We start from the raw sequence: 26,156 nt of genomic DNA on the forward strand, positions 1-26,156 counted from the left end.
AGATGAACTGACCCTAGAGAATTCTAACCGAACACTGAAAGAACCATGCCAAATACTAAAGTTCTAAGCCAGAACCAAATGAATGTATACACTTCAAGACCTTCGGAGAAAATACTTAAAAGAATTCACATGAAGAAACCGAACGCTGATGAGTACTTAGCTTATCTGAGTTTAGCATCAATAAAACCGAACGTCATTTAATGACCAAACATGGAAAAAGGAAAACTCTATTGAAGTTGAACAAATGCTATTTTCATCAAGATATATTATAAAAGAAATGAGAACGATCGCTTGATGAAAAACCCAGCACCAGTCAGACGATCGCTTGGTGTAAGACCAAGCACCACTCAGACGATCGTTTGGTGTGAGACCAAACACCATTCAGACGATCGCTTGGTGTAAGACCAAGCACTACTCCAAACGAGCGCTTGGTGTATGACCAGGCACCACTCAGACGATCGTTTGGTGTGAGACCAAACACCGTTCAGACGATCGCTTGGTGTAAGACCAAGCACTACTCCAAACGAGCGCTTGGTGTAAGACCGAGCACTTCTAAACTTATAATAGAAAACTTGATGAATATAATATGATACTATGGGAATAGTGTTTAAGAATAACTAAGATATACAAATACATATATTTACAAATTTCAGTTTATCACAGAATACCCAGATACAACTGTGCTTGGCCGAACGCTCAAGCATAGTATTATCACACGAAGACGCTCGTCCTTAACGAGGATTCTGTCCAAATGAAAGAATCCAACTTTAACCAAGGTTACTAGTACTACCGAACGGTCAATGACCGTTCAGTGATGAACATACATTATTATAGGGAAATTTCATATCTAGAATTCATTTATATTCAACTCATTTCTTAGCACATAGTTTCATAACTTTATACATTCATATCATAATAAATTTTCATACTTCATACAATCCATATCATATAATTTTATATATTTCATTCATCAGAATATAGCACAATCATATTTCATTTTAAATCATCCATCAACGAACGTCCATGCAGCACAGTACACAAAAATTAAATTAAATAAGCTTCCCTTGCCTCTGAGCATGAACGAACGTTCCTAGAGGCAGAATACAATTTCACCACTACCGGTTTCCCTACCTTCAACGCTCGACAATTCCAACTACACCAAATGACAACCCAACACTATCAGAATCACTCATTTTGAGAATGATGATCAATCACAGGAACCCAGAACTGGGTTTGCATGTTTAGGAAACGAACGACTGGGTGAAAAGAAAGACTTACCAGCTCAGCTTCACAAACCGAACGGTTTATCTAGAAGCTCTTGACGCCAGAAGTGCTTCTACAGTGGCTGAACGGAGATCGGAGAAGAGAAAGTGAGTGTGTTCTTAGAGAGGAGATGAAGAGGATGTAGAGAGAAGGAGGAGAGAATGGGATTCTTCAGAAATCTGAAAAGAGGGTGCATGCAGAGAGTGGGGTAGATTTTCTGAAAATCCAAGTTTTGCTTCACACTTCAAAACAGACGCCCCCTCATCTGTCGACACCTGTTTTTCACTAACTGATTTTCGGATCTCTTCGCTTGACACCTGGCGTCCGCCATATGAGTGTCGAGCCTCCCTCTTGACACGTGAATTCCACTAAACGATACATGCGTGGATTTTACTGGTTTTGACAATACTTAATTTTAAATTACAGCACAATTATATGAACTTTAAATGATAATTTTAAAAATAAATTCAATAACAGACATAAGTATTATTAAAAAATTATAAACTTTTTAGACTTTTAAAATTAAAAAAATAACTAACAATTCAATTTGAAATTTTTTCTAAAATTAAAATTCATATTGACATCAATATAAAAAAGTTTGAAATTCTAAATATATGATAACAAATTTTAAATTTAAAATTTGAAATCTCAACGACCTGTCAAAATAAACAAAGTTTTATTTGAAATTCAAATTAAAAAAACTTAAAAATGAATTATTTTTAATTCACTTTTAATAACTTGAACAACTTTCGGATTTTCTCAACTAAGACTTGTCATGAGAATAATTTTGAAGAGAGACATAAGAGTTCAAAAGATTATAATAACATGCTGATATAATAATATAATACATAATATTACTAATATAATAATTAAATTTAAAAGATGGTATAAAATAGTAAATAAATAATTGAATAATAACTTCATTAATAATTTAAAAGTAAACTAAATAAAAAAATTAGAAATAATACTCCATTTAAAATCGTAACATATTTATGTTAAATTTTGGTAATAACATAGTATATTATTAAAAAGTGAAAATTATAAGTTTTTTGAACTTTTATAAGATATAAAAATAAGTAAGAATTTTAAATTCAAACTTTTTTTAATTTAAGATTCAGAAATTTCAAATTTAAACATATGATAATAAAGTTTAAATTTGAAATTCTGAATTAAAAAAGAACTATAAAAATATGGTATCGAAGTTCAAATTTGAAATTGAAAATAAAGAAAATGTAGAGATTTGAAGCATTTTTTCATCTTTTAACTATTTATGACTTTTTACAAAAATTTACATTTAGGATAGGAACATGAGGTAAAGAGTTATAAAAATTTAAAGGTTCTTAACAATATAATAAAATATTATAATACATAATAATATTTAATAATATAGTAATAAATAACATAATAATACTAATATAAATATAAAATAAAAATATAATATAAAACCATAAATAAATAATTAAAATGAAATTTTAATAAACTAAATAATAAAATATGCAAAACAATATTTCGTTTGAAATTACAAATCAAATTTAACAAATGATTTTAATAACATGGAGACAAATATATTATTAAAAGTGTAAATTATAAATTATTTAAATATCAAGAATATAAAAATAATTAACAATTTTAATTTTAATTTTTTTCTAAAATTAAAATTTATATGGTTAAATTTGAAATTCAAAATATTTGATAATAAAATTTGAATTTAAAATTTAAAATCACAATTGTAAAAATTTGATAACAAATTTCAATTTGAAATTCAAAATAAAAGAAACTGTTAAACTCAACAAAATAAAACATCTCACACACTAATCATTTCATAAATGATATAATTATTGTACATTTATTTTACAAACATCTCTCAATCGTTCATGCTGCTGAAAATACATTATGTGCTTTCAAACATCACGAACAATACTCAGTCGTCTCCTGCTTCACTTGTATATGTTCAGACGTCATTCCTCATCTGCTCCCGTATAACATATAAGTTATACTATCATCGCAAAAATAAGATTTTCCCACAAACAAGTACACCATGCAAAATTCCATGAGAGGCATAACACTATTATTATACGTAATATATTCACCATAAATTCTTTGTAAGATGCAATTATTATACTAGACTTTATTATCCGGATATAATGTTGATGGAAGTCTCGGGTGGTTACTCCTCTCACAACACAATCATGGCCAAATACAATCTAACATATCATCCACAAGGTTAGTCCTTTAACATCTATGACCATAAAAGAACACATAATAGGACCTTCTACCACTCTCACCACATATTTGAGATTATATAATTATTATAGTACTAGATAACCACCAACAACAGGACCCTCAACATCAACATATACACTAATACCATACCATTAAAAAATACATCATAATTTTCCAATCCATAATTTCATATCCAACATCATAACATACATTCATCACAAAAATCATTCAAAATGAATATATCACAAAACAAATTAACAATAATAAAATATTACTATAAATGCTTGACGAATCAACTTAACCATAAACGCCAGTCAATATGACTAGTCACAACTTATTAGATCGGACTAAGGCTGCTCTATGATCAGGGATGTACCAACTTCGGTTTTTAAGATTCTCTATCTTACCATAAAAAAATAACCTTAATATAAAAGTTATGGAGAACTAAGAAGTTGAATTTGACATAGCGGGTTAGACATATTTTTATCCTTCCAGAAAGATGCAATAGAAAAAGAAAAACAATAAATGTTCTAAGGAATTAAGAAGTTGAATCTGGTATAGCCGGTTAAACATCTTTTCACCCTTCTAGAAAGATGCAATAGAAAAATATACACTAACACATAGACATACACAATAATTCAATACATGAATAGTAATTAGATAATTAACATAAAAGCCTAGGAAAGTTAGTTCCCTTACCTCTATTTCAGACTTAATCTCCGATTTAGAAATTGTTTCCCCAAAACTTCTAGAATTTCCTCTTTGCAACTAGAATTTCCTCCAACTCTTATCTCAAAATTTCTCAATTTTTGGTGCAATTTCAACTTTCTCCTTACTTGCTATTTATAGGCTAAGATTTGATACTATTTAATTTTTTTTAATATTTTATTAAAAATTTATATTTTGACTTCCATCACCACCAAAAATGTCTTCATCCTCATTCCACTTCTGAAAGGTACTTTGTCCCTTTGCAATCATTTTAATTTTTTTTATAATTTTTTTTTACAAAACCTTCTAAAATAAAATTTTAAATTTCTTCTTCTAAAATTACTATAATCTTTTATCCTAAATTTTTAATTTTTCTTATCATAATTTTCTTATTTATTATAATTTCTACTTTTAAAATTATTAGTACTAACAACAAAAAATTGATATTATTTATTAAAATAAATAAATTTTTATGGACTTCACAAACGGTAGCAAAATGGAACATTTTTAATAAATCCTTTTAATTCCCTTCAACGCATTTAAAATGGGATTCTTAACCATATAAAAAAAATATATTATAACACGTAATAATATTTAAAATAATATAATAATACTATGATGATGACTAATACGATATAATAATAGTAAATTAACAATGTAATAACAGTAACAGAAAACAAAAAACGATATAAAATAATAAATAAATAATTAAATAATAAGATAAATTAAGAGCAAATCAAATATTAAAAAGTATATGTTTTCTATTTATTTAATGTAATTATATTTTTAACTAAAGTTAATTATTAAATTATTTATATTATTTACAATTTGTTATTTTAAGACAAATATATAAATAAAAATTTGAAATATAACTTTATATTAAAACATACTATACCATTAGATGAGTTCAATCAGTTTATCACAGATCTAATATTTGTATTTTTTCATAATCTATTATTTATTTTTTTTGCATGGTTTATTCCATTTTAAATTACTTACTATTTACATTTATTTTTAGACTACTATAGTCTTTACATTTTTACAGAATTATTTTTTTATACTTTTCTGCATGGTCTCTAATTTATAATATTATATGGTCTACTCTTATATATATATATATATATATATATATATATATATATATATATATATATATATATATATAATGTTTAACCAACAATTTTTTATTATTCATAATAGTGTGACATTTACGTTTGTGTCCATTTTTATTATTCATCAAAGGTATTTGCATCTAAACAATGTTTTATTTAAAATTAAAGTTAGATTCTTAATTTTTATTAACGAAATCTTAATATATTGTTTAAAATAGTTATATACAATATATTTTATTAAAAAATATAAAATAAATTAAATACATTTTTAGCATATAAATAATTAAAATATTATTATTTAATTTTACAATATAAAAGTTATATTAAATTACAATTATAAATGTAATTACTTGTATAATTTTTAAAATATATTATAGGTAGATAATAATATAATTTTATAGGTAGATATTAAAATGTAATTACTTGTATTTATCATAATTTTAATAATCAACAAATTAAAATGTTAGAAAACCTTGGATGGACACAGCTCCAAAAACTAGTTTAGAAAACAAAAATGTACAGGGGTAATATTGTAAATTGAACTACTCTCATCCAGCAAAAACCTAATTTTTTCATATATAAATCGAAACAAAGGGTGACTCCTCCGTTTACCTTGCAGCACCGAGAACTTTAGACGCAGGTTCATCTTAACTCCGAATCTCTACACTGCGTTGCAACAATCATGGTTCGTACATAGTTTAATCAATGTCATAAATCCTAGATTTTCTGATTTTCTGATTTTCTGATTTTCTGACTGTGTGGTGTAAATCTCATGAAACAATCTCGTAAATCTTAGATTTTCTGAGTAGGGTTTTTGTTGTTGTTATTGTGCAGTCGAGGAGAAAGGTTAGAGAGCCAAAAGAAGAAAATGTGACTCTGGGTCCAGCCGTTAGAGACGGTGAGCATGTCTTTGGCGTCGCTCGCATCTTTGCCTCCTTCAATGACACCTTCATTGTAAGTATTTGCGTTTCTTTATATTTTGTGGTTTCGATTTCCAATTGCTTAAGTTTGATTTTTGATTTTTATGGTTGCAGCATGTCACTGATTTGTCTGGAAGGGAAACACTTGTCCGTATCACTGGTATGATTGCTTTTATTCACATTATAGGAATCAGTTCACTGTATGCAATTGTTCCATAGCCAATTTTTTTGCTATTATGTGGCTGCTACTATTTTTCCCGTTTTTATTTATCAGATTTTTTTGATGTTATAATATTGATAATGAAATTGCCCATATCCAATTTCCGCGGATGTTATTAGGTTAGATTGTTAATACACGAGCTTTTATGATCCTTATCTGGCACTTAAATATTTCCATGTCTTGTGATGGAGGGAGCTTTGTGATTTGACCTGCACAGTTTTTACGAGTCTGTCTGGCTTTATCTGGAATAGTTTTTAGTTTTTTTTTATTATTCACAGTGCTTGCTGAAATTTATTTCTATGTGACCAAGCTAAAATTCTTTGGCATTAGAAAATTTCCGGTTGAGTGTTTTCTTTTTTAGTAGATATAAGAAAACAACTGTTCTTTACGTATTTTATGACTTTGCTTTCTCATGTGTTTTACTTGTATGCCTTTGCTTTTTAATTTCAGGTGGGATGAAGGTTAAAGCTGATAGAGATGAATCATCTCCCTATGCTGCTATGCTTGCAGCACAGGATGTTGCTGCCAGATGCAAGGTCAGTGGGATTCACATTAGTACAGTCATTTTTTCTCTTCTGACCATGTTACCTATTGTGATTGTCATGTCGCTCTTATGTGTTTGTAGAGTTCCTATTTGATCACCCTGTTTGCTAATCCAATATCATTGGTCAATTGTTTTGGCTTGCTTTTTCTCCTTTCTCTGATTTTAATCTGTTCATGCTCTGTGAATCTATAGTGAGTAGGATTCCATTTTTTGTTTCTTTGAAGCTGCCTAACTTAATGTATTGTTTCAAATTATTTTGACCAGGAGTTGGGCATAACTGCTCTTCATATCAGGCTCCGCGCCACTGGTGGAAACAAGACAAAGACACCTGGTCCTGGCGCTCAATCAGCTCTTAGAGCCCTTGCTCGTTCAGGAATGAAAATTGGTCGCATAGGTATTTGCCTTTTTCAGAGAAAACCACGAGTTCAATTGTCTGGTCGCATAACTATTGATTTTATTTTCAGATTTTCTTTTCTGATTGATTTCATTTGATATTGTATGCTAAATGTTAATTGTTATTTTTTTTTATTCTATTTTCCAGAGGATGTGACTCCCATTCCTTCTGACAGCACGCGTAGAAAGAGTGGAAGGAGAGGTAGAAGGCTTTAAGCTTCTACTATTATATCCATGTCAAGTAGAATTGTGCCATTTCGAAATTTTGGTTTAGTTTAAGATCAAACTTTTATTTTATTTCTTAAGGTTTCTCGAACATAATTGAAGTTTACATACAGACATTATTGTTAAAGTCTTTTGAAAGTTCCGAATGTTGTTGTGTCTTAGAAAGCTGCTAATTATCTGCTTGATAAAGTATATTATTTTTTTTGTTTATTGTTTTTTTATATAGTTATCCCTCCCGACGATTATCTACCCTTAACTCTGCGAATAAGAATGGTTGGAAATTGGATTATTATTCATTAATTGAATCAGGATGTATTGCTTTGTGGGGTTTTCAATCTGCAAGCTCTTGCTCGTTTGATGATGAAAATTGACCTTTAAGGTGGGGATGTGTAAAATTAATGAATTAATTGTTGAGCTTTAATATATTTAATCGTGATGGTTGAGTAATTCAAACAATTCTGATTGAGAGTTTAGTTTTAATTTTTTTAACTGCATTATGTTGTATATTTTTTTGACATAATTTTGTTAACAATCTCAACAATCCCAAAAAAGCTAGTAATAAATTCAATATCCATCATCTGCAAAACTTCGAAATACTTATTCAATATTTGAAGTTGTATACACTTAACACTAGCAATAATCTGCAGTTTTCTATCCATTAAATTCCAAATATCCTTCGAATTTGCAAATAATCTCTAAGATTAGACGATAAATAAAAGGATAATATTTTGGATTTGTTAGTCTTTGAATTTATTTTACCTCAGATTCTATCTTGTGCATTAGTCTCAGAAGTTGGTGGCTATTGAATTCTGGATTTAAAAATTGCTCTTTTTTTAACAGTAAAAACACAAACATGGTCAGATAGTTTTTATAACCATTAACAACAGAAATGACAACTTGTACAAAATTTGAATAAATGGCCATTTTTCTACGAAAGGAGGAGAACTGATGAAAAGGTTTGTAGCAAATTAAGAGTCCGCTACATAACCTGGAACCAAAATATTAAAAATTGAATGTGTTTTTTTTTCCTGTAATGTTATCGTCTTCAAAATATAAATTATTTTTTTAATGTATCAACTTTAATGTATTTTTAATGTTCGGTAAAGGACAACATTTCAATAACTGAAAAATAAATATTACTTTATTTCCTTAACCGATGCAAAAAAATGATTGAATATTAAATTTTGGTAAATGGATTATGTTTTTTTGTTCCATGTTTACCTTGCAAATAATCTATTGCTGTATCGGTATATTGTCTGTTTTGTGTTCTCAATTGCGAAATTGTTTCTTGTATCGGTTTGCCTATTATGCATCCTAATTGAAACAATTAGATACATTAGCAATAGTAACTTGATTTTAGACTTTTGCTTTTTTTCTATCCACTCTTTTAACCATGCAATAAAATGAAAATTCTCATTGACTAATTCTTGATCTTAAACAAGGGGAATAGATTGTTTGGTTTACTAAGAAAATTCTCAAACTAATTTTCACCATCTTAATTTTTATTTTCTCCTTTTGGAGGTGTAAGTTAGTTTCGTAAAATATTGAAAAAAAACTAAATGATTTAATCAATGGTTATTTGATTTTTTACATATATGAAGTACAAAATTAATTTAAAAGTTTAAATGAAATATATCATAATAATTATATTATAACATCATAGATTAGTGGTCTCGTTCCTAATCTCGTCCTAAGAATCTCATTCAACTCTCACACCTAGACTACAACACTTTATATGAGTTTGTAAGTCTAATAAGATAATTTCTGACCAACACATATCCTCAGTCAATGCACAACACTGCATTATAAAAGTATTGTATTACTTTCTCATAAACACATACCTCAAACAAACATTAACTTCAATTTCTCCATTATATTACATCCACTTTATACTCGTAAACATATCAAATTTTCACAATTATAATTCTTATAATCCAATATTTAAATTCCATTCAAAGATTTCAACAACCAAAAATTACACAGTATGTACTATTTGATGCTAGGAAAGACCACCCAACAACTCTTGAGAGAAAGCCCTTCGAAGAGAAATTCAAACTCACGTCCAACGATTTGAAGTTTTCGCCCAATGATAAGCTCCTGCACTTAGCGATAAACCCAATGGCCAATGTCCCCAAGCCTTAGAGCTCTCTGGAACTTAGATTCCAGAATGACGCCCAATAGTACTTAGTGGCGCCTAACATGAGAGCTCTCTGACTTACTTTGTTAGAGGTGGAGCCTAATGTTATCTAACTAACGTCCAACGTCATATCAGTCCACGATAACAATATGATATTTAATTTGTGCAATTGGCTCAATCTAATCTTTTCTAATTCTTTTTCAATTCAATTTAACAACTTTAAACTTGATTATGACCCAATTGCTCAACCTAAATACTATGTCCTTAACATTCCACAACCAAGTCTCAACTCAAAATTAATCAACACATACATGTCACAATAAACAAAACGCTCAATATCAAACAATTAAATCAAGTTCACTCACAATACAATCCCCAAAATATATCTACCATTGAAAACTCATAATTTAACTATTAACTTCCCTTACCTTAAAAATGTACTCTTAAACTCCCTAATGAAAGTTTCATGACACCCACCCACAAAAAATCTACATAATACTTAACTAACATAAAAACTCATATTTTGGCTTCTAGAAATAGAAAAAAAATGGAAAATTTACTCTATTCTTGATTTGGATAAGTAGAGTTGTAGAGCTTTTTAGCGATTTCAAAGGTAAGCCTAGGTTGAGGAATAAATGAAGTATGAGTGAAATTCTCCTCCAAAGAAGGCAAAGATTTAATTCATATTTTCAAGATTTCACAGTATCCACCAATAATAAACTATAATAATATATAATAAAAACATATATATTGTATAATGTATGAATAAAAAGAGTCATAATATCATGGTTCTTGTAAAATTTTATCATTAGAATATACTAGTATAACTAAAAAAAATTAAAGTCATAAGAATAAAACCATACTTTTTATTTTATTTTATAAATATATTTTTATCAATAAAAAATAAAAAATAATAAAACCCTTATATTAAAGTAAAAATTGAAAAGAATAGTAACATAATGGAACTCACAAAAATTAAAATTTAAAAAATTACATGCAAAATCATAAATAATAAATTAATATCATGTATATAATATGATAATAAAACCAAAAGTATAAGTTGATAAAAAATATTAATTTGTATGTTACGTTTAAACAAAAACAATTTTAAATTTTAAATTAAATTTGAAATTTCCAAAAATAAATTCTTTTCAAAATTATTAATTCAATGTACTGGTTTTTGACTAAATCACATATCTGGCTTATAAACTAACAAGTAGTTGATAAATTAACTTATATAATAAACCTTTGTTACATAAACTTTCTATTCTCGTAAAAAATAGAACTGAAATTATATATATATATATATATATATATATATATATATATATAATGGAAAAAGATATAATCTAAAAGAAAATATATTTTATATACTTTAACAAACACTTTTTCTATATTGATTAAACTAATTTATACAACAACCAAATAAGTCTTAGGGCTAATTCATTAATGTTATACCAGACATATTTTTGACCAATTGTTTGCTGAATAAAAATAATTCAATTTCAAATGAAACAGAAGTTACTCATTGGCTTGAATCTCCTAAACTTTACAAATAAACCACCATTGTTTCATATTATGTATTTTTAATGTTTTCTTTAATTGGATTAATTAGTGTGGATGACTTAATATCCAAACAAAATTAATAACATATATTCGTATTTTTATAACTATTTTACGGTCGCTTGATCATTCAGTATTTCAGCATCTCAATGTAATAATATATGAATATTTTACATGATTGTTTGATTACTAGATATCTTTGTACAAATTAACGATTCTTTTGACAGATAAATTTTTTACATTTATTTAATACTATTTTTATTTATTTTTTATTCTCTTCTTTCTTGAAATAATATAAAAATTTATACTTTTATGATTATTTTATTTTTATAATTTGTGTCAAAATGAAAGTAAAAGTGTATTTAGTATTAATTCTTTAAATAACATGTACGAACGATTCTATCAATTACTTGACGTAATCTTTAATTAATGTGACATTTGAGATTGAAAATGACTAACAAGAGTGTAACATATAGGTTCGAGGCTTAACTATTTTTTTTAAATAGCTAATAATATCATATTAATGTAACAAGTTTAAGTTGAACTCACATTTACATAATCAACTCACTAAAAAAAGATTTATCAATACATAAATATTTGGCCTAATCTCGATTTGATCTCCAACAAATGGTATTTATGTTGATAATATTGTAATGAACTTCATTATATATAATATTTTAAAAAAAAGTGTGCAGCGGAGAATCACAAAGAATATGTAGGTTGATTATTCTATTCAGAATTGTATTTGAAGAATCTAACAAACATTCAATATACTTGATTTATTTAAAACTTGCTTAAAAAAAATAGACATTTATATTGGTAATACAAATACTTGTTTGCTTTTCAACCAGAATCTTCCTCCATAAACATTTATTCATACACATTGATACAATACAATGTACTTTACACACGTAACATAATTTATGAATAGTAAAAAACAAACAGCAAAGACATACATCACATAAACCAATATAAACTTAGTATCTTTATTCTTCAAACATATATCACATGAACCAATATAAACTGAGTATCTTTATTCTTCAATCCAACAATTATGTATTCACAATGACTCCACCTGAAAAGATGAAAACAAAAAGAGTTAGAAAACACAAAAAATGAAAAGCTGGTCATGATTTTATTGTGAAATTAAATATAGAAATTTTGTAAGTATGAGCATAGAGAGATGCATGACCGTTTGGGTGGAGGACTTGGCCTGTTATGTAAGAGGAACACTGGTTGCTGGCAAGAAAGACATAAGAAGGAGCAACCTCAATGGGTTGTCCAGCTCTTTTCATTGGTGTAAAATCAGAACCGAACACCACAATTTGTTCTACTGTAAAACTTGCTACCTGTAAGGGAGTCCAGATAGGTCCAGGAGCAACGCCATTCACACGAATTCCCTTGCTCACCAGCTGAAGTGCAAGGGATCTTGTGAACCCTACAATGGCACCTTTAGTGGATGCATAATCCACTAGTGTTGCGTATCCTTGATATGCAACCACTGATGTCGTGTTGATAATGCTACTTCCTTCCTTCATGTGCTTCAGAGCATATCTGTATAGTCATTTTCAGAAGCCAGTAGTGTTAAACTTTTAGATCACATCTTATTTACTTAGAGTATATAAGGAGATGCAAAGATGTAAGGTTAAATTAGGCTCTTGTCTTACTTAGCCATGAAGAAGTAGGAAAAGATATTAGTTCGGAAAACCAAGTCCAGTCTTTTATCATCAATTTCGTCCAAGGAATCACTCTGAAACTGCACAGCTGCGTTGTTGACCAAAACATCAATGCAGCCATAAGCATTAACGACTTGATCGACCACACTCTTGCAATTCTGTTCATAACCCAAATCAACTGCTATAGCCATTGGATCTTTGGCATCGGCACTCTTAGCTTTTCTGATGATTTCAAGTGTGTCTCTGGCATCTATGTCTTCCTGTCCCTTCACATAGGTGAAGATAACAGTAGCACCCTCCAATGAAAACAAGTTGCACACCGCTCTTCCGATTCCGGAGTCACCTCCAGTTACTACAGCCACCTTCCCCTGAAAATATATAAACCGATTAAGCACATAAGCATATAAAAAAAAGTACTTTGAGATCAATCAGTGCATGCATATATACTTGAAGTTTATTGGATGGTTTGTAATCTGGACTGCTATATTGGGGTGGTGGATTCATCAGAAACTCTTTGCCAGGCTGTGTGTATTGCTTCTGAGGGGGAAATCTGTATTCACCGGAAGCCATTCTCTCAAGCGGGCTTTTGGGAACTGCGTTTTGATTGCTAGATTTATTGACTAAACGTGGATTTGGAGACCCTAATTTATAAGGACGTAGTAAACAAAGAGAGTGTTAAGGTTGTGTAGCATGTGCATGTGTAGGTGTCGTGTAATGAAATGATATTCGCATGTTCTGTTTGGAGTCTGACACGTGGCGAGACATTTATTGTGGGAAATGGTTTCATTGGCATGCTTTTCTATTTTTTTGTTTGGTTTTCCTATTTGCTAACTCTTTCCTTTTTTAGGTTTTCTATTCTGAAAGTTTTTCTCAATTTGACATTTTTGAAAATGTTGTTCTTATTAATTCCAGTAGGGAAGGTGGCACGTAATAACTATCTGATATCCTTTTTATCTAAACAAATTCGTCATTTATAGATTTATTTTTACATTAGCAGATATTTTTTATTTTATAATTTTAAATAATTTTATGAGAATATTAAGTCTTTAATATATATTCATGTAAAATTTTAATTTTAAATACATCTTAAATAAAATTACAGAAACAAAATTAGATAAATTTGATATTTTTAAAAATTTAATTTAAATAAATATCTTATGTTTTAGATATGTAATGTTTCAAAAAGATATCATTTCAATTTTATATTTCTAAATAAATAAATATAATATATAATTAAAATTAAATTTTAAAATAACTCTATAATAGTTAATATTTATTTCTCTAATAATTTTATTTTTATTACTTACTTTTAAAAAAATTATAAGAATAAAATTTATTAATAATAATTACCAAGTAACACTATATACTTATACCATTATCAGCATATATTCTTATATTTTAAAATAACATTTTAGGTTGATTAAAATTATAAGCTTATTATGTTTTTGTAATTACTTCCATTTGGTTTTTGAATGATTTTTAATAATTAATTTTTGTTAAAAGTATTTTAGCATATTTTTTTAAGACAAGACTGTTTAAGAGAAAAATTGTTTAGCATATTGAATTTTAAAATTTAATAAATAACATTTAACCAAATATTGTTTAGAGATATATAGTTTGGACAATGTGCATACATAACATTTATATTAAACACTTAGAAGATATATCATGTGCACACGTCTAGAAAAAGAAGTGATAACCAATAAATAAATAAATATATATATATATATATATATATATATATATTATTAATTGTATGTACTTTTCATACTTGCACTAATAGCTTATTATAGGATAGGAAACATGTTTCAACACTTGATATAGATTATTAAATGTACGTACGTACTTTAACTTGTCTGTTATATTTTCTTTCTTTTTATTTGTGTAGATATTAAAAATATCAAGAAATACTCAAAAGTACTGTACCAAGATAACTTGTGAGATAGAAAAACATTGCTAGAATGTTTCCTAATGTTTTTATGTCCTATCATATCTGTAGTTCTAATTGTGAAAGTAATATGTTCTTCCCAAGGCACAGAAAATACATATTTTCATACGAGAAGCCACTTACTTTCAACAAAGTCAACTATCTCTGAATGACGGTCATCTCTTGAAGAGATCTATAAAGTGAGGACTCATACAAGAGAATACAAGAACTTTTTGCTATCATTGTATCGTTACACATTTATTCTTTTAATAAGCTTACGTCAAGTCTGTTCATAGAAAAAAAAAACTTCACAAATTCTAAGATTTCTTTTGTATTGTATTTATCCTCTCATTGAGAGTTATCAGAATTTGTACTTGTAAACCAACACTGACTGTGTTAGATATTCTAAAAAGAATTAAAACACTTGTATTGTTTAGTTCCAGAGAGTTAAATGTTCTACAAAGTTGTTTAGGATTGATACTAGGAGTGATTAAACTTATACTAGTTAGGATTGATTAGAAGATCAGGAATAATCAAAATATTTGATATATCTCAGGAGTGGTTTACAGTCTATTGTAATTTTGGATAAGATTAGTAAAACTTTTTAAAAGTTTTTATGTAAATTAGTATAAAATACTTGTGTTATTATTTTTCTTGCTCAAAACGTTTTTCCAAATACTTTCATTAAAACACAAACGTCTACTAACAAACTATGTGTAACTTCTAAAAAATTTTAAAAAATACTATTCAAACTCTTTTTTTCTAGTGTTCCGTGTTATTTCATATATTTCAGTGTTAGCTTTTATAACTGATACATTGAGAGTTTTTTTTTATATATATTTTGAATGACTCATTATATCACTTTACACAATTTATACTTTAAGTTTTACGTTAATAATAGTAGCTTTTATAAAATTAAATTCTTGTTGTTAAGTAAGTTACGTTTACTGTAATTTTTTATACTTTTTTTAAAACATTGGATATTAACTTTTGTACCAGAGCTTTTAATAGTATTTTGCAAATATTTTTGTTATGTTAGAATAAATAGTATTTGTTACAATGGTACTTTTAGTTTTCAGTTTTTATATTATGTTTTATTCTTAAAATGTTCATTAAAATTTTTTATTCTCTTTTTCTTTTTCTAACGTAGGTAGATACAATTCTGTTATCATTTTTCTCTGTTCCTATTGCACAGTTTATTTCATCATAAAACTTTTTATATTATTTTAACATTACACTTTAAAATATATACTTAAAAGAATTAAACTAATAAAGGGTATAGTTTTCATTATTTAGACTAAATAGGACAACTATTTTCAAAGTCAATTTACAGATCCAAAAGTATAAGCATAAACCTAAACACAATCCATATATCATTGTCCAATTTGAGCTTTTAAGTTAAATATCTTAATAACTCATTTTAATACCTTGTCACAAAAGTCAAACAGTTTAACACAATTTTCAGTTCTTGAGTTATCATTAATGGAATATGAAATGGACCCGATGGAAAATTCAAAGCATGAATAAAAAATTAAGAATAAAGAAAATGGTTTCATACACGAAACCAACAAAACCAGTCTTCAATAACTTGTACACTTCTGGGTTTAATTGATAAAAGAATTGACATGATCTTTATCATCACAAACTTGAAACCATATGTATTCAAATTGGATTATTAATTACATGAGTTCTTTTTTTACTATCTCTCTATTTTCTCTTTAAAATATATTGATATACATTGATTTTGATCTGTTAAAATATATTAGAAAATATTTAATACCGTAAAATCAAAGTATTTTGAAGATATAAAAAAAAGATAATTCTAAAAATATAATTTTTATTGTGAAATAGAAAAGTTTAGATTTAGATTACCATGTTCTGAAATCCATATGCATGTTTATTTTATATGTAAAGTATCAATAGTGATCAGTCTTAATTGTCTGATAGGTCTTGAAACTCTCAAAATTTTATTATAATATATAAATTTTTTTATATAATTTAAAATATTATAATTAATAATATTATTTTTAATTTAATATATTTAGTTCCCTCGAATTTATATGTTTTTATATAAAATTTGATATTTCAAAATATTTATTGAAAATCCTTTATTAAATATTAGAAAGTAAAAGAAATTGATCATAATGAGTTTAAATCAAATTCATTTCTATAAAATCAACTTATTAAGTCAAAATTACCTTATTTATATATTATAAATTAACTTATCTCTTATCTAGCTGATATATCTAACACAATAATCACATTTAGAAAATATTTAATTTAGCTTTTCATCATTTAAAAGAAACACTTATACTTCCTTTCTATTATAATCTTATTTTTTAGACAAGTATTCGTTCATAATCGGTTGTTACTAGGTTACTTTTTCTTCAAAACATAATTCACATGGATAAGAGCCAAATAACATGTATCACATATACTATAATCTCATTTAATGAGTATTAATGTTCCATAATGATTCCACTTTAAAAAGAGGGAAAAAATGTTAGAATTCATATCTACCATACTGATTTCACCTAAAAAGAGAGAGAGAGAAAAGGATACTGTAGAGTGAAAAGTCATACAACAAATACTAGTGATCGTGGTATAAAGATAATACAAGTGTAAATAAAGACACCACAAGTGGTAAGATAACTCAAAATCAGGTTATTAACCACAAGTTATGTGCAATGATTATCATAGCTAACTGCCTTTTACATTAATGTTGTATTAATTATTTTCCAGTTTTATTTTCCGATTGATTTCATTTGTATGACATTTGTATTTGTATTGTATCCTAGATGTTTTCACAAGGTTTCTCGAACATAATTGAAGTTTACATACAGACATTATTGTTTTTGAAAGTTCTGAATGTTGCTTCCTGTTAATGATTCTTATTACTTAAAATACATATTATTTTTCTAAAACTCATTTTTTGATCATCTCTATTTTTTTCTTAATGTTCTAACTGTTGAGTCATTTTTTTAAGATCAGAAAGTGTTTAAGTGATCATTATGATAAGATCTTCTTTTTTATTCTATTAATTTTTGTAAAAGACCAAGTTAATTTATGCTTTTTTTTTTCTCTATTTTCCATGTTTTCTGATGCACATGATCTTAATTCTATCTTATGTATCATCCACGTTTTTCATTAGTTTCTTTATCGATTAGTGATTTTAATGACGTACCTTCGATAATAATTCTGTGATTTGTAAGAAGAGATAGAATTATTTGATCTATGAGTTAAATTTGTGTCTATACACAAATTAATGTTTCTTTATATGAGTTTTTTTATGTTAATAAATATATATTATATTAAAAAAATATTTAAATATATATTATATTAAAAGATATTTAGAGGTTGAAGAAAAAATAAGTTATATTAAATTTTGAATAGAATTAACGGGAAAATTTGTTGATTATAAATTCAATATATATGTAAAATTGTAAAGAGTATATTTTGTAAACATAGGATATAACATGTGAAAAAATATAGAATAAACCTTCTAAAAATACCAAGGATAGACTATGCAAAAACATTTATAATATATTTGTTATAAATATAAATAATGTATATTGGTTTAATATGTATTACTAAACTTGTATGATTAATACATCAAAACAAATTTGTCTAATATCTAATGTTAGACTCATCTAATTATTATATAGATACATTCATCTAATGTGTATTACTACATTAATCTAATGTGTATGGACAAAATCATCTAATGTGTATTACAAGATAGGGCTAATCAAAGAACGGATAGAGTTGCTTAATGTATATTAATAGACTCATATATAATGTTTATAAACAGACTAGTCTAATGTGTATTCTTAGACTTATTTAATCAAGTTTATGAACAAACTCATCTAATGTATGTTGCAAGACTCGTTTAATCACAGCATAGGGAGAGACTCACCTAATGTACATTCTTAGACTCGTCTAATTAATGCATGAAATGAGTTGTTTTATGTTTTATGCACAAAAATATTTGTCTAATTACTCCACGGATAGACTCGTTTAATGTGTATTTTTAGACTTATATAATTAGTGTATGAATAGACTTGTCTAATGTATTTTGCAAGATTAATCTAATCAGAGAATGAATATATTCATCTAATGTGTATTAATAGACTCGTCTAATTTGTGTATGAAAAAACTTATCTAATATATATTGTCAACTTGTGAAATCAATATATGAATGAGTTGTCTAATATATATTGCTAGATTGGTATGATCAATTTATCTCTAATCAACGTATGGAATGATTCATCTAATATATTTTTGCTATATTATTCTAATTAGTGTATCTATAGTCTCATCTAATACGTATTATTAGACTTCTGTAATATTTTTTGCATTACTCAACAGTGATGAACCACGAGTTCATTCAAGCAACCGTTACAACCTCTCACATCTCTATCTTCGAACAATCTCACACCACAACAAAAATCCTAAACCATAATAAAAGAATAACCAAAATAAATAAAAATTATAAAAATTAAAACTACTTTAAACGAAACTGATGAAAGGAAGAATCAAAATAAATATTAAACCATATAAAAGCTAAAAAAACAATTAACCCAAACAAACAGGAAAACCAAATAAAAAGAAAAGAAAAGCATAACCAATAAAACCATTTCCCACAATAAATGTCTTGCCACGTGTCAGACTGAAAGCATTTCATCTTCATCACTGACACCTACACGTACAAATTACACAACCTTAACACTTTCTCTGTTCACTACGTCCTTATAAATTAGGATCTCCAAATCCATGTCTACTCAAAACGCAGTTCCCAAAAGCCCGTTTGAGAGAATGGCTTCGGGTGAATACAGATTTCCCCCTCAGAAGCAATACACACAGCCTGGCAAAGAGTATCTGATGAATCCACCACCCCAATATAGCAGTCCAGATTACAAACCATCCAATAAACTTCAAGTATATATGCAGCACTGATTGATCTGAAAGTACTTATTTTTATCTGCTTCTGTGCTTAATCGGTTTATATATTTTCAGGGTAAGGTGGCTGTAGTAACTGGAGGTGACTCCGGAATTGGAAGAGCGGTGTGTAACTTGTTTTCATTGGAGGGTGCTACTGTTATCTTCACCTATGTGAAGGGACAGGAAGACATAGATGCCAGAGACACACTTGAAATCATCAGAAAAGCTAAGAGTGCCGATGCCAAAGATCCAATGGCTATAGCAGTTGATTTGGGTTATGAACAGACTTGCAAGAGTGTGATCGATCAAGTCGTTAATGCTTATGGCTGCATTGATGTTTTGGTCAACAACGCAGCTGTGCAGTTTCAGAGTGATTCCTTGGACGAAATTGATGATAAAAGACTGGACTTGGTTTTCCGAACTAATATCTTTTCCTACTTCTTCATGGCTAAGTAAGACAAGAGCCTAATTTAAGCTCACATCTTTGCATCTCCTTATATACTCTAACTAAATAAGATGTCATCTAAAAGTTTAACACTAGTGACTTCTGAAAATGAGTACACAGATATGCTCTGAAGCACATGAAGGAAGGAAGCAGCATAATCAACACGACATCAGTAGTTGCATATCAAGGATTCGCAACACTAGTGGACTATGCATCGACGAAGGGTGCCATTGTAGGGTTCACAAGATCCCTTGCACTTCAGCTGGTGAGCAAGGGAATTCGTGTGAATGGCGTTGCTCCTGGACCTATCTGGACTCCCTTACAGGTAGCAAGTTTGACAGTGGAACAAATTGTGGTGTTCGGTTCTGATTCCACAGCATTGAAAAGAGCTGGACAACCCATTGAGGTTGCTCCTTCTTATGTCTTTCTAGCCAGCAACCAGTGTTCCTCTTACATTACAGGCCAAGTCCTCCACCCAAACGGTCATGCATCTCTCTATGCTCATACTAACAAAATCTGTATATTTAATTTCACAACAAAATCATGAACAGTTTTTCATTTTTTGTGTTTTGTAACTCTTTTCGTTTTCATATTTTCATGCAGGTGGAATCATAGTGAATACATAATTGTTGGATTGAAGAATAAAGATACTCAAAGTTTATATTGGTTTATGTGATGTATGTCTTTGCTGTTTGTTTTTTTATATTCATAAATTATGTTACGTGTGTAAAGTAACACTGTATCGATGTGTATGAATAAATGATTATGGAGGAAGATTCTGGTTGAAAAGCGAACAAGTATTTGTATTACCACTATAATAAAAATACTAAAGTTAATTGAAGTTTACATAGAGACATTATTTGTTAAAGGCTTTTGAAAGTTCTGAATGTTGTTGTGTCTTAGAAAGCTGCTAATTATCTACTTGATAAAGTGTTCTTATTTTTTTTTGTTTCTTATTATTATGTTAGACAATTCTCCCTCTCGACTTTTATCTCTTAATCCTGCTAATAAGAATGGTTGGAAATTGGATTATTATTTAGTAATCGAATCATGTAGAGCACTCCAACCATTTGTTTTTATGTCTATGGCTTTCTCACTTTTGTTTTGTAAGATCTTTCGAATTAAGAACATCAGTTTCCTTTCACATCTTCTTTTCTCTTATTTTGCTTTTTTTTTCTTCTAATTCTTCTCTTTACTCTTCTCCACATTGGTGTGTGCTTAGCGCACTCCAACAGCTTGTTTTTATGTCTATATACATTACTTTCTCTCTTTTGTTTTGTGAGACTTTTTTGAATCGATGACATTAGTTTTGTTTTACAACTTGCACAAAAATTTGAATAAGTGGCTATTGATATGTTAACTAGGGGAGGAAGAGGTTGATGAAAAGGTTTTTACTTGTTTTTCTCTACAAAGACCATTAAAATACCATTAATAAAAGTAAAAGAGAAAAATGTAATAATTAAAATTAGAAAAAAAATAATATTCAAAATAAAGAATATTGTACAAACTAAAATGCCTCTGCATAACCAAAATATTGAAATTCTCTCTCTAATAAAGGATAAAAGTACTTCGAGGTGTAATTTAGTTTTGTAAAATATTCAGAAAAAAAAAACTAAACGGTTTAATCAATGGTTATTTAATTCTTTAAATATAAAATAAAAAATTAAGTTAAAAATTTAAATAAAATATATCATAATAATTATATTTATTAATGAATTGTGATAATATCCATTAAGAGCATATCTGTTGCATAATTTATGAATTATAAGAGTCATAATATATGAATACGTTCTTGTAAAATTTGATCACACTGGTACAACTTAAAAAATAAGATTTAAAGTCATAAGAATAAAACAATAGTTTTTTATTTATTTTTATCAATAAACAAATAAAAATAATAATAAAGCCCTTGTAGTAAAGTAAAGATTGAAAGGAATAGTAACATAATGGAACTCACAAAATTAAACTAAATTAAAATTTAAAAAATCACATGCAAAATAATAAATTAATATCATGCAAAATTTATAACTTGTAAAATAGAAACTTCTAAAATAAATATTTTTTTTAATACTTTAACAAACACTTTTTTTAAGTGTTAGGACTAATTCTTAAAATTACCAAACATACACTAAAATATTTGTTATTTAGAGGAGGTTTAGAAATTAATTTGTGGAAATTTTTATCCTCTAACAAAATTAATTTGTGCAGGCTTTCCAAACCTCCACCATTAGTAATTATTAAGTTGTGGATGTTTTTATTGACTTCTAATATTTAATTTATATTGCAGAGAATTTTTGTGTAGAAATATTCTATTAATATTTTTATTTTATAGAGGTTTCAAACCTCTTTTATTTCTAATTATTCACTTGCGTTCATAATTTTTTAATTTAATAAAATTTATTTTTATAATAAAAAATAAAAAAAATGTACAAAATTATAAAATACATAAAAATTAATCAAAATTAATTTTATTGATGATTTAAGATAAAATATATTATTAAAAGCAATGTAAATATAAAAATTCAAATACATAACATTTAATGAATATTACTTGATTAAAAAATCTAATAGGACTGAAAACATTCAAACCATATGAACTAATCTAAACAAAAACTCCAGTAAAGATAAAAGTTTAACATCACACCAATGACTTGACATTTACTTCCTATCATGCCAAGTAAAAGAACTTCATTTTTCAACTACTTTCCTTAAATTCATTTCTTCGTCACTACTTTGTTTTCCTTTTCATACTCTAGATGGGTACTTTTAGAATATTATTAATGAACTTGCTATAAATTTACACAAAGAAGGATTAAAGAATTTTCGTATTTTCTGAATACATAAAGATTGGGTAAGTAATATTTGAATGATAAAATTGAAATCATTTGTGCTTATCATATTTTCTGAACACAAAATGATTGGATAAATATATATTTTTGGCTAAAAATTTTTGACCAATTTTTAGCCGAATAAAAATAATTCAGTTTGCAACAAAAATAGAAGTTCCTCATTGGGTTGAATCACCTTTTCTCCTAAACTATGCAACTAAATCACCATTGTCGTATTATGTATTTGCTTTGTTTTTTTATTGGATTAATTAGTGAGGTTGACTTAATACCTAGACCAAATTAATAACAAGGATTGATATTATGACAACATTCTACTTGATTGTTCGACCCTAAGACACTTCAACTTAGTAGGATGGTAACTCGATTCCTCGATTCCTTATCAAATATATATAGTATTGTCAAAAGATTATTAAAAAAAATGTAAACATAGTTCATATTTAATTGATGTGAACCGTATTTCATGTGAAATGCAAGAGGACCAATAGAAAGTGTACCATAGATTTAAAGCTTAACAAAAAGAAATTTTAAACAACTCTGATATGATATTAATGTAGTACGTTTAAGTTTAACTTATACATTTACAAAATCAAATTATTAAGATTAGATTTATCTTTAATAATATATTATTGTTTGGCCTAATTAATCTCGTTTTTTATCTCCAGAAAAAGGTAAATTTTGTTAATAACATTGTAATGAATTAATATTGAAAAAAATGCGGTGAATCAAATTAATTAAATCTCAAATATCTTATATATAATGTATAGGTTGATTATTTTATTCAGAATATTTATCTGAAGAATGTAACAAATATTCAATATATTTGATTGATTTAAAAACCTGCTTAAAAAAATGAACATTTATACATATTAACTTTAGTATTTTTATCACATTGGCAATACAAATACTATTGTTTGCTTTTCAACCAGAATCTTTCTCCATAAATAATTTATGAATAGAAAAAAACAAACAGCAAAGACATACATCACATAAACCAGTATAAACTGAGTATCTTTATTCTTCAATCCAACAATTATGCATTCACAATGATTCCCCCTGAAAAGATGAAAACAAAAAGAGTTAGAAAACACAAAAAATGAAAAGCTGTTCATGATTTTGTTGTGAAATTAAATATACAAATTTTGTAAGGATGACCACAGAGAGATGCATGACCGTTTGGGTGGAGAACTTGGCCTGTTATGTAAGAGGAACACTGGTTGCTGGCAAGAAATACATAAGAAGGAGCAACCTCAATAGGTTGCCCAGCTCTTTTCATCGGTGTGGAATCAGAACCGAACACCACGATTTGTTCCACTGTAAAACTTGCTACCTGTAAGGGAGTCCAGATAGGTCCAGGAGCAACGCCATTCACACGAATTCCCTTGCTCACCAGCTGAAGTGCAAGGGATCTTGTGAACCCTACAATGGCACCCTTCGTCGATGCATAGTCCACTAGTGTTTCGAATCCTTGATATGCAACCACTGATGTCGTGTTGATTATGCTGCTTCCTTCCTTCATGTGCTTCAGAGCATATCTGTGTACTCATTTTCAGATTCCACGAGTGTTAAACTTTTAGAATGCATATACAATCATCTTACATACAAAATTTTTGTAAGATTAAATTTGCCTTTTTTTCTTACTTGGTCATGAAGAAGTAGGAAAAGATATTAGTTCGGAAAACCAAGTCCAGTCTTTTATCATCAATTTCATCCAAGGAATCACTCTGGAACTGCACAGCTGCGTTGTTGACCAAAACATCAATGCAGCCATAAGCATTAACGACTTGATCGACCACACTCTTGCAATTCTGTTCATAACCCAAATCAACTGCTATAGCCATTGGATCTTTGGCATCGGCACTCTTAGCTTGTCTGATGATTTCAAGTGTGTCTCTGGCATCTATGTCTTCCTGTCCTTTCACATAGGTGAAGATAACAGTAGCACCCTCCAATGAAAACAAGTTACACACTGCTCTTCCGATTCCGGAGTCACCTCCAGTTACTACAGCCACCTTCCCCTGAAAATATATAAACCGATTAAGCACATAAGCAGATAAAAAAAAGTACTTTGAGATCAATGACTGCATGCATATATACTTGAAGTTTATTGGATGGTTTGTAATCTGGACTGCTATATTGGGGTGGTGGATTCATCAGATACTCTTTGCCAGGCTGTGTGTACTGCTTCTGAGGGGGAAATCTGTATTCACCCGAAGCCATTCTCTCAAACGGGCTTTTGGAAACTGCGTTTTGAGTAGACGTGGATTTGGAGATCCTAATTTATAAGGACGTAGTGAACAGAGAAAGTGTTAAGGTTCTGTAGCATGTGTATGTGTAGGTGTGGGTGTGATGAAGATGATATACACATGTTCTGTTTTAAGTCTGACACGTGGCGAGACATTTATTGTGGGAAATGGTTTCTTTGGTCATGCTTTTCTCTTTTTTTGTTTGGTTTTCCTATTTGCTTAGGTTAATTGTTTCCTTGTTTAGGTTTTCTATTCTGAAAGTTTTTCCCAATTTGACATTTTTAAAATGTTATTCTTGTTACTTCTAGTAGGGAGAAGGTAATAAGTAAAACAAAGCGGATATATGCAATCATGCTTCATGGGTTTAGAAAAAGCTCAGTAGAATATAGAGTGTATGTGAAATTCCAAGATTAAGCTAATTTGGTGGTGGTGTGTATATAAGTTGATGATTTGCTCATCACACGAAGTAATATCAGATAAATTGAACAATTCAAGAAGTTTTTGATGATTGAATTAGAGATGACAAAATGACAAATTGAGGAATTTTTTTTGGAATGACTTTGCCCACAACTTGTATCCACTCCTAAGTCATTCTCTTGAACCGTTTTTTGGAATTAATTGCTAAGAAGCTATTCTCAAAATTTTATTTTACTTTCATTTACCCATAAGTTGCAAGTGTAGAAGTCGACTTTAAATAGAAACCATATAAAAAAATTAATTCTTAATTACATCCAACAACTCTCGTAAATCAAGTTGGTTTTTCCATA

The 26,156-nt window shown here is 28.1% G+C and overlaps 4 protein-coding genes across 4 annotated transcripts; 2 read left to right on the top strand and 2 right to left on the bottom strand.

The window, feature by feature from the left end:
* The first annotated feature begins 5,844 nt into the window (after nt 1-5,844).
* Nucleotides 5,845-7,818, top strand: LOC108342756 (40S ribosomal protein S14). Its single transcript, XM_017580549.2, has 6 exons — nt 5,845-5,991; nt 6,141-6,260; nt 6,341-6,386; nt 6,897-6,982; nt 7,255-7,384; nt 7,532-7,818. The coding sequence occupies exons 1-6, from the start codon at nt 5,989-5,991 to the stop codon at nt 7,597-7,599; spliced, it is 453 nt and encodes a 150-aa protein (XP_017436038.1). The 5' UTR covers nt 5,845-5,988; the 3' UTR covers nt 7,600-7,818.
* A 4,542-nt stretch (nt 7,819-12,360) lies between these two features.
* LOC108341547 (glucose and ribitol dehydrogenase) lies at nt 12,361-13,554 on the bottom strand. Its single transcript, XM_017579219.2, has 4 exons — nt 13,432-13,554; nt 12,976-13,352; nt 12,501-12,862; nt 12,361-12,383 (listed from the first exon to the last, which is right to left on the bottom strand). The coding sequence occupies exons 1-4, from the start codon at nt 13,552-13,554 to the stop codon at nt 12,361-12,363; spliced, it is 885 nt and encodes a 294-aa protein (XP_017434708.2).
* Nucleotides 13,555-19,712: 6,158 nt separating this feature from the next.
* Nucleotides 19,713-21,084, top strand: LOC128197355 (glucose and ribitol dehydrogenase-like). Its single transcript, XM_052878826.1, has 4 exons — nt 19,713-19,849; nt 19,928-20,304; nt 20,418-20,779; nt 20,901-21,084. Exons 1-4 carry the CDS (start codon nt 19,727-19,729, stop codon nt 20,921-20,923), a joined length of 885 nt encoding a protein of 294 aa, XP_052734786.1. The 5' UTR covers nt 19,713-19,726; the 3' UTR covers nt 20,924-21,084.
* A 2,953-nt stretch (nt 21,085-24,037) lies between these two features.
* LOC108341548 (NADPH-dependent aldehyde reductase 1, chloroplastic) lies at nt 24,038-25,393 on the bottom strand. Its single transcript, XM_052878827.1, has 4 exons — nt 25,241-25,393; nt 24,785-25,161; nt 24,317-24,678; nt 24,038-24,199 (listed from the first exon to the last, which is right to left on the bottom strand). Exons 1-4 carry the CDS (start codon nt 25,361-25,363, stop codon nt 24,177-24,179), a joined length of 885 nt encoding a protein of 294 aa, XP_052734787.1. The 5' UTR covers nt 25,364-25,393; the 3' UTR covers nt 24,038-24,176.
* Between the last annotated feature and the right edge of the window lie 763 nt (nt 25,394-26,156).

Source organism: Vigna angularis, chromosome 6, assembly GCF_016808095.1.
Source record: "Vigna angularis cultivar LongXiaoDou No.4 chromosome 6, ASM1680809v1, whole genome shotgun sequence".
NCBI classification, from domain to species: Eukaryota; Viridiplantae; Streptophyta; class Magnoliopsida; order Fabales; family Fabaceae; genus Vigna; species Vigna angularis.